Source organism: Schistocerca piceifrons, chromosome 2, assembly GCF_021461385.2.
Source record: "Schistocerca piceifrons isolate TAMUIC-IGC-003096 chromosome 2, iqSchPice1.1, whole genome shotgun sequence".
NCBI classification, from domain to species: Eukaryota; Metazoa; Arthropoda; class Insecta; order Orthoptera; family Acrididae; genus Schistocerca; species Schistocerca piceifrons.
In genome coordinates, this window is record NC_060139.1 from 1,072,719,492 (window position 1) to 1,072,729,201 (window position 9,710).

General features: G+C 39.5%; 1 protein-coding gene across 1 annotated transcript; it reads right to left on the minus strand.

The window, feature by feature from the left end:
- Positions 1 to 339: 339 nt before the first annotated feature.
- On the minus strand, positions 340 to 1,992 carry LOC124776127 (piggyBac transposable element-derived protein 4-like). The gene has a single exon (XM_047250966.1). It carries the CDS (start codon positions 1,990 to 1,992, stop codon positions 340 to 342), a length of 1,653 nt encoding a protein of 550 aa, XP_047106922.1.
- Between the last annotated feature and the right edge of the window lie 7,718 nt (positions 1,993 to 9,710).

The window sequence follows — 9,710 nt, forward strand, 5'->3', positions numbered from 1 at the left end:
TGGACGTATAACACTCTCTGTACCAGGCCTATTTTATGCACCCGTCCCTAGAAACCGGGCAATTTTACCAATATTAAAAAAATTACTGCATCAAATCTACTGTTTGGATTGTGGCAAATTTGGTACCATCTTGAAGCTGCACATTTCTACTTTAATTCTGAGTGAAAGAAACTACTTTACAATGCACAGCTTTAAGGTACAGTTATAGAAATCACTTAGATGTTTTAAGAATTTAGAAAAAGTCATACGAATAAGGGAATACAATTGTGATTTATTTTTAACCAAAATTGTGGCACTACATTACATGTTTCTGATAGTATACAGTATTACATATAAATTTCACACAGAATCATATTGTTTTTTAGTGTGGAAAATTTTAAAGCAAGGTTCCAGGCAGAGTGCAACGCCACACTGTTCACATTCGTATCGTGTCTCTTTGCGAGAAGCCTTGCCACTCTGTTTCTTGCTCCTGGAACTGCACACGTGACACACACGAGCAGCATACTTCTTAGTAGTTGCAGGTATGTGCTGCAAAAAATGTCTCTTTGTTAGCCGACCTACAGTTCCTTCATTTCTTGGAATGAATTCAAGTGTGTCGTCTTCAACAAGCTGAACTGCAAGCACTGTTATAAAGTCTGTTATTGTAATTTTCTTCCTGTGCACTGCATTGTACAGCCAAAATGCATTTGATACTCCCATAAGCAGCAAATGGAAATATAATTTTCGCCACCATTTCACAGTTCTGTGCTGGAACGGATTGTACTGCAGGCGTTGGTCTCCAATATCCACTCCAATTTTATTGAGGTTGTAATCAAGTACCTGAAGTGGTTTCAATACTACAGACCCATTTCTCTTAGTATGCGTACCAAATGTTGCTTGATGCCTTGTAGACAATGTATACACATCTCTCTTATCTTTCCACTTCATTGCCAATACATTATCTTTACGCCGAAAAGACATTTCGCCCTTTTTCAGCTTAGCAGATACTAAATCTTTAGGCAATCCTTTCCTGGATTTGTTCACAGTACCAACAGCTCCAGTGCCTTTCTCTGCCAGTTGCTGAAATAGCTCTGGACTGGAATAAAATCGATCTAAATACACAGTGTGGCCTTTGTTCAGCAAGCTGCTGTCAGACAACAATCGCAAAATAACCGCAGACGAAGAATTGTCAACAATATGCTTACCAGCATAAACTTCAAAATTTACAACATAGCCACTACTGGCTTCAGCAACAGCATATACTTTCAGTCCATACTTATGAGGCTTATTTTGCATGTAAACACGGAAACTCACACGACCTCGAAATGGGCAAATTCCTTCATCAATTGTCACTTTTTCTGAGGGACGATATGCCTGGATACATCGCTCCTTCAAATTATTATAATATGGCAAAACTTTGTAAAGTGGATGAAATCCATCTTCGCCTGGTTTTTTCTGATTTGAATTGTCAACAAGATGCAAGCATGACAGTATCTGAGTGAAACGCAAACGGCTCATGACATGGGGACAAAAGTTACAACTAAGAACAGGATTAGTGCTCCAATGGTCCGCAATTTTGGGCTTTTTCGAAACACACATGTGGAAAATAATACCCAAGAAACGCCTCATCTCACTTATAGTCACTGGCTTCCACGAACTCAAAACTGAATGGGGCTTCAGATTATTTCCTCTTCTTTTCTTCTGTATTGTCTGTGATGCATACAAATTTGTCTGTCTCTTGAGTTCATTTACGTCACTGTCAGTAAGGAACACTTTACTGCAATCCAGTACAGAACTCGACTCATCAATATCCACTAGTATCTGCCTGGGTGTCGTGTTGACAGGCAGAGGTCGGTAGGTGTCAACTGCAGTCCACTCACTGTCTTTCGGATACGGCACAGCTGCTGGATTTGAAGCAACACCTTCAACATCATTCTCGTCTTCATCTGAAGACAAACTGTCATCAATCTCGTCTTCTAAAAAGAATATCACATTATGTGTAACTACATACATCGTTTACACATGTTCAACAGATATGTGCGTACTGCACAATTACGTGGAAAATTCGGAAATACGTACCTTCAAACACACCATTGCATTCAGAATCGTCTGAATCACTCTCTACATTATCCAGAGTGTCGCTATGATTGATCAAATCCGCAATTTCTGCGTCTGATAAACCGCGCCGAAACATGATGACAAACAACTGAATGATATACAGACTGAGAACGCAAAGATAAGTTTTAACATGAATTACAGCGCTGCCGTGACATCTATGGACGCATTTTGTTAATAAACATCTGAAAAACGTATAGCGCTGGCCAAACCCGTAGAAATAACGTTGCAGTGTTTTGAATGAAATTAAATGTAGCGGCCCGTAAATTTTACGGGCTTGGTGATTTTCGCGCGATCCCAGGCCCGTAAATTTTACGGGCTTGGCGCTTAGAGTGATAAAGTGCATTTCCGATGCGCAGATGTTGATCAGACGACAGAGCGAAAAGCTAGTGGCTTGCAAGCGTTCTAGTATTCTGTTCCATGCGACACACATTATTCCCGTTCCCACTAACTCATTTTCAAAACAAGTCCGTAAGCCTGACTGCGGCACTCTACCTTTTGATGCATATTGGTAGATACGTCATTCAAAACATGTTTGATCGTATGAAAACCAAATAAAAGCGCCTTTGTAGCATTAGCTCTGGCCGGCCACCTAGTACCCGATAACCTTTTCAAATTTGGAATTTTAGTACTACCATTTTTCTGTGTTTTTAAAAGAAGGCCCCATCGATAGGTAGAAGCGGCAAAAAATGGATAGAGGTTTTCCAGGAAATCAAAGAAAATGGCTGCTTCTGTACACAACATTCTGCAGCACACTTGGCGACCAAATTTAACGAATGTTAATAACAGGGAATATATTCAGCGTACTCATTTGTATCTTTAATTCATGCTTTTAAGCCGGTGTACTTGCCACTCATGTTACTGATACTGTCATAGCTTTGCCCACGACAATTTTTGATATTAATGCCATTCTCTGTTAAAAAAGATAGTAAGCTTTGGGAGAGTTGTTCAGCAGTATGGCCTTCCATATCCAAAAACTTCCTAAATCTTTACACTGGTCCAGATGGTATGAATGAATGAATGAATGAATGAATGAAATTTTATTGTCGTTTAGCTATTACAGCAATTGACAAAGTTACATATATACAAGTTATACAGCATATATACATAGATTAAAGATCAATATGTGACATAGGTTTTACATAAAATACAACATTTAAAATGAAATAATATGAAAGCATTGCATCATAACTGATTCAGTTACAGAAATTATGCTGCACTCTCCAAATCGGTACCACTATGATATTTTACAGTCATAAAATTCCTGAAGTGAGTAGTATGGATTTGCAGCTAACCAACTGAACAATTTGTCTTTAAATAAATCAAATGGAGCTTCTACCCATTCTAGTGGCAAATTATTAAACATCTTCGTACCCACCACTTCGTAGCTGTTCAATGAGTTGGATAATCTGTAGTAAGGTAAGTCAAGATTGCTACTATTTCTGGTTCCATGAGTGCGTACATCTCTTCTACGCTGGTGTTCTGATAAGTTGCTCTTTATATGCAGTAGGGCAGAGTAAATATACATGTTTATCACAGTTAATATTTTTAAGTTGATAAACAGTGGTTTGCAGTGGGCCAGTATATCACTGTTTGTGATAATTCGAATTACTTTCTTCTGAAGTACCAAAATGTCCTGAAGGTGTGAGCTATTGCTCCATATTAAAAGCCCATAAGATATGTTGTTGTTGTGGTCTTCAGTCCTGAGACTGGTTTGATGCAGCTCTCCATGCTACTCTATCCTGTGCAAGCTTCTTCATCTCCCAGTACCTACTGCAACCTACATCCTTCTGAATCTGCTTAGTGTGTTAATCTCTTGGTCTCCCGCTACGATTTTTACCCTCCACGCTGCCCTCCAATGCTAAATTTGTGATCCCTTGATGCCTCAAAACATGTCCTACCAACCGATCCCTTCTTCTGGTCAAGTTGTGCCACAAACTTCTCTTCTCCCCAATCCTATTCAATACCTCCTCATTAGTTACGTGATCTACCCACCCTATCTTCAGCATTCTTCTGTAGCACCACATTTCGAAAGCTTTTATTCTCTTCTTGTCCAAACTGGTTATGGTCCATGATTCACTTCCATACATGGCTACACTCCATACAAATACTTTCAGAAACGACTTCCTGACACTTAAATCTATACTCGATGTTAACAAATTTCTCCCTTCAGAAACGATTTCCTTGCCATTGCCAGTCTACATTTTATATCCTCTCTACTTCGACCATCATCAGTTATTTTACTCCCTAAATAGCAAAACTCCTTTACTACTTTAAGTGTCTCATTTCCTAATCTAATCCCCTCAGCATCACCCGATTTAATTTGACTACATTCCATTATCCTCGTTTTGCTTTTGTTGATGTTCATCTTATACCCTCTTTTTAAGACACTGTCCATTCCGTTCAACTGCTCTTCCAAGTCCTTTGCTGTCTCTGACAGAATTACAATGTCATCGGCGAACCTCAAAGTTTTTACTTCTTCTCCATGAATTTTAATACCTACTCCGAACTTTTCTTTTGTTTCCTTTACTGCTTGCTCAATATACAGATTGAATAACATCGAGGAGAGACTACAACCCTGTCTCACTCCTTTCCCAACCACTGCTTCTCTTTCATGCCCCTCAACTCTTATAACTGCCATCTGGTTTCTGTACAAATTGTAAATAGCCTTTCGCTCTCTGTATTTTACCCCTGCCACCTTCAGAATTTGAAAGAGAGTATTCTAGTTAACGTTGTCAAAAGCTTTCTCTAAGTCTACAAATGCTAGAAACGTAGGTTTGCCTTTTCTTAATCTTTCTTCTAAGATAAGTCGTAAGGTTAGTATTGCCTCACGTGTTCCAACGTTTCTACAGAATCCAAACTGATCTTCCCCGAGGTCCGCTTCTACTAGTTTTTCCATTCGTCTGTAAAGAATTCGCGTTAGTATTTTGCAGCTGTGACTTATTAAACTGATAGTTCGGTAATTTTCACATCTGTCAACACCTGCTTTCTTTGGAATTGGAATTATTATATTCTTCTTGAAGTCTGTGGGTATTTCGCCTGTCTCATACATCTTGCTCACCAGATGGTAGAGTTTTGTCAGGACTGGCTCTCCCAAGGCCATCAGTAGTTCTAATGGAATGTTGTCTACTCCCGGGGCCTTGTTTGGACTCAGGTCTTTCAGTGCTCTGTCAAACTCTTCACGCAGTATCTTATCTCCCATTTCATCTTCACCTACATCCTCTTCCATTTCCATAATATTGTCCTCAAGTACATCGCCCTTGTATAAAACCTCTATATACTCCTTCCACCTTTCTGCCTTCCCTTCTTTGCTTAGAACTGGGTTTCCATTTGAGCTCTTGATATTCATACAAGTGGTTCTCTTCTCTCCAAAGGTCTCTTTAATTTTCCTGTAGGCTGTATCTATCTTACCCCTAGTGAGACAAGCCTCTACATCCTTACATTTCTCCTCTAGCCATCCCTGCTTAGAAATTTTGCACTTCCGGTCGATCTCATTTTTGAGACGTTTGTATTCCTTTTTGCCTGCTTCATTTACTGCATTTTTATATTTTCTCCTGTCATCAATTAAATTCAATATTTCTTCTGTTACCCAAGGATTTCTATTAGTCCTCGTCTTTTTACCTACTTGATCCTCTGCTGCCTTCACTACCTCATCCCTCAGAGCTACCCAGTCTTCTTCTACTGTATTTCTTTCCCCCATTTCTGTCAATCGTTCCCTTATGCTCTCCCTGAAACTCTCTACAACCTCTGGTTCTTTCAGTTTATCTAGGTCCCATCTCCTTAAATTCCCACTTTCTTGCAGTTTCTTCAGTTTCAACCTGCAGTTCATAACCATTATATTGTGGTCAGAATCCACATCTGCCCCTGGAAATGTCTTACAATTTAAAACCTGGTTCCTAAATCTCTGTCTTACCATTATGTAATCTATCTTATACCTTTTAGTATCTCCAGGATTCTTCCAGGTATACAACCTTCTTTTATGATTCTTGAACCAAGTGTTAGCTATGATTAAGTTATGGTCTGTGCAAAAATTCAACAAGGCGGCTTCCTCTTTCATTTCTTCCCCCCAATCCATATTCACCTACTATGTTTCCTTCTCTCCCTTTTCCTACTGACGAATTCCAGTCACCCATGACTATTAAATTTTCGTCTCCCTTCACTACATGAATAATTTCTTTTATCTCGTCATACATTTCATCAATTTCTTCATCAACTGCAGAGCTAGTTGGCATATAAACTTGTACTACTGTAGTAGGCATGGGCTATGTGTCTATCTTCGCCACAATAATGCGTTCACTATGCTGTTTGTAGTAGCTAACCTGCACTCCTATTTTTTTATTCATTATTAAACCTACTCCTGCATTACCCCTATTTGATTTTGTATTTATAACCCTGTAATCACCTGACCAAATGTCTTGTTCCTCCTGCCACCGAACTTCACTAATTCCCACTATATCTAACTTTAACCTATCCATTTCCCTTTTTAAATTTTCTAACCTCCCTGCCCGATTAAGGGATCTGACATTCCACGCTCCGATCCGTAGAACGCCAGTTTTCTTTCTCCTGATAACGACGTCCTCTTGAGTAGTCCCCGCCCGGAGATCTGAATGGGGGACTATTTGACCTCCGGAATATTTTACCCAAGAGGACGCCATCATCATTTAATCATACAGTAAAGCTGCATGTCCTCGGGAAAAATTACGGCTGTAGTTTCCCCTTGCTTTCAGCCATTCGCAGTACCAGCACAGCAAGGCCGTTTTGGTTAATGTTACAATGCCAGATCAGTCAATCATCCAGACTGTTGCCCATGCAACTACTGGAAAGGCTGCTGCCCTTCTTCAGGAACCAAATGTTTGTCTGGCCTCTCAGCAGATATCCCTCCGTTGTGGTTGCACCTATGGTACGGCCATCTGTATCTCTGAGGCACGCAAGGCTCCTCACCAACGGCAAAGTCCATGGTTCATAAGGGGGGGGGGCATAAGATATAATACTTTGAAAAAAACAAAGTAGGCTGATCTTACATAGGCCGCAGGTACATGGTTTATTAAATTCTTTAACAAATACACCACTCTAAACAGCCTTGCATTAATGTATTTAATATGTGGCTCCAGAGTCAGTTTAGTATCTATAACAATACCTAAGAACTTAACACTATTCTTGAAGTCTTCTGCTGGCGGATCTCTCAAACTAAATACAATCTTTTGAGTTTTAATCTCATTAAGCAGCAACCCATTAGCTCGGAACCAGACTGATGCCTGTGATATTGTGTCGTTTGCCACAGTTTGGAGCATATCAATGTCTGAGCTGATATTGAAAAAAGTGGTATCATCTGCATAGAGAATGGAGTGAGTATTTATGCAGGATGGTAGATCGTTTGTCATTAGGATAAATAGCAGAGGTCCTAATACTGAGCCTCGTGGCACACTGCACTTAACTTCAGCTAGCTGTGATCTCTGTTTACCAATACAAACAATTTGTCTACGGTTGCTGAGAAAAGATTCAAAAATGTTGTCAACTTCACTGTTTGTGATTCCGTAATAAACTAGTTTGTTGAGGAGTGAAATATGCTCCACAGAATCGAAGGCTTTGCTAAGATCACAAAAGGTAGCCTGAGCAAAATTTTTTCCTTCATAAGCATTAAGCACTACCACAGAGTTTATCTACGTGAAATATATCAGTAATGGAATCCAATGAGACGGAATAGTATTTGAATCTCTTAATTTCGCAAATAATATGATCCAGTATGGCTGATGTAATTACATGGATAAATTCCTTGCACGTTGTTACAGGACATTATGCGCCATTTCTGTATTTGCATGAATACGTATATGTTGGGCCAGAAACACATTTTGCAAGTAATTCTAATAACCTTAAATCATTTCCATTGTGGGGTGAATCAACAATTTCATTACTACCTCGAAATGCTAGCACTCACTCAGCCATAACTGCAACAATGGTTCTAAGAGTGTTCGCCAGTCTCCGTCTTTCGTAAACCGTGGCGAGCCATCAGAATTTGCCACTTTGCAAACAAAACAGAACAGGCTCCCTTTGCTTTCTGAATAGCACAAACCATCTCTCATGTAAGTTTTATTCGTTAATTCATGTTTACATGTGAAAAACGACTTTCTACAGAATCTTGGCTGATTTTCATTCTCATATATTTTCACTGAAGACAAAGAGCTACTGTTCATGTGCTAAACTTCGCTACTTTCTTTCATAATCCAATGATCTCTGTCAAAGTTGTTTGGTCACTCACCAATATCTTTAGAATATATTTTGCTTTCGCTTTGTGCTCCACTTGTACAAGATGCAGTAACATCAGAAGCCTGTAACATTTTTTGGACTCCTCATTACCTTTAAAGACGAGGTCTCTGGCCTGATAGAACTTCCTATGCTTTTCAGTTCGGTTTGGCTTGGAGACGATACCGCTGAACTGGGAAGACTTTCCGTAGGTTCGAATCCTGCCTCGGGCATGAATGTATGTGAAGTCCTTGCGTTAGTTAGGTTTAAGTAGTTCTAAGTTTTAGGGGACTGATGACGTCTGATGTTGAAGTCCCATAGTGCTCAGAGCCATTTGAACCATTTGGGAAGACATTCCGTCTGTTCTGTTGCTGTATCACTAATGGAAAACGCAACTACATTGGAAAAAGTTGCATATTCTGATGAATCTCGTGTAGTAAAACTAATATCCTTACAATCAACTACATCTTTTGTATTATGCACTTCATTTTCTGTATATTCGGCAAAATCATTCTGAACATTAAAAAATTTAAACAGTTTACGTGTTTTAGATATAACAGCAAGTGTCTTTCTCTCCTTTTCTTCTCTTGCTTTACGCTTTGCACTACAGAAGCGTAGTGGCGTCCAGTATCTCTGTCTGCTACTCATGGTGGTTAGCTCGAGCTGTGTAGAAGGGAAAATAAATTACAAAATAAAATGGAACACTATTACTTAATGCGTAAGTATCATAAATAATATACGTTCATTTTCTATTGAAGCCAGTGCCAGCTGACTGCGCAAATGCTGATATACAGTATATGATATGCCTGTGATATTGTGTCGTTTGCCACAGTTTGGAGCATATCAATTTCTTCCCGCCTATCGAGATGTATTGAATTTCTACCCATAAAAATTATGCAGGAAGAAGAAAAAAACGAGTTGAGAGTGAGCTCTCAGCTATTATCTACCCATCAGTACAAACTCAGCAACATCTTTAAACTGTTCGCAATTAGCGCTCTCAACAGAACATCAGCCACTTGGCTTCATGTTTTGTATTTAACACGGGAAGCACGCTGGTAAAATGTCGGCTCCGACAAACGACTTAGCTTGAGAATGTGGGCCATATAGTGAAAGTATGCAGTTAAGACCTAACTATACTTTCGTACGCACTGGTTGTACTGCAGCCATTTTAAGTCCCAGCGCAAAGTACATACGTAAACTCGACTTACCGGCTACCCCAGAGCTACATTGCGGCACATCCTGGATTTGAATGGGAAGACAGTCAAATCGAAACGGTTGAATGTAAAATAGCGAGAGCCAGTAAAGACATAACTAATGTCATTATTTTCTGGCTATTTCACATACAAATGGAAGTGTATGGGCTTTTCCTTGCGCTT

Excerpts from the sequence above, each read along its gene's own strand:
- LOC124776127 (XM_047250966.1), bottom strand. The coding sequence starts at position 1,992 with ATGTATGTAGTTACACATAATGTGATATTCTTTTTAGAAGACGAGATT.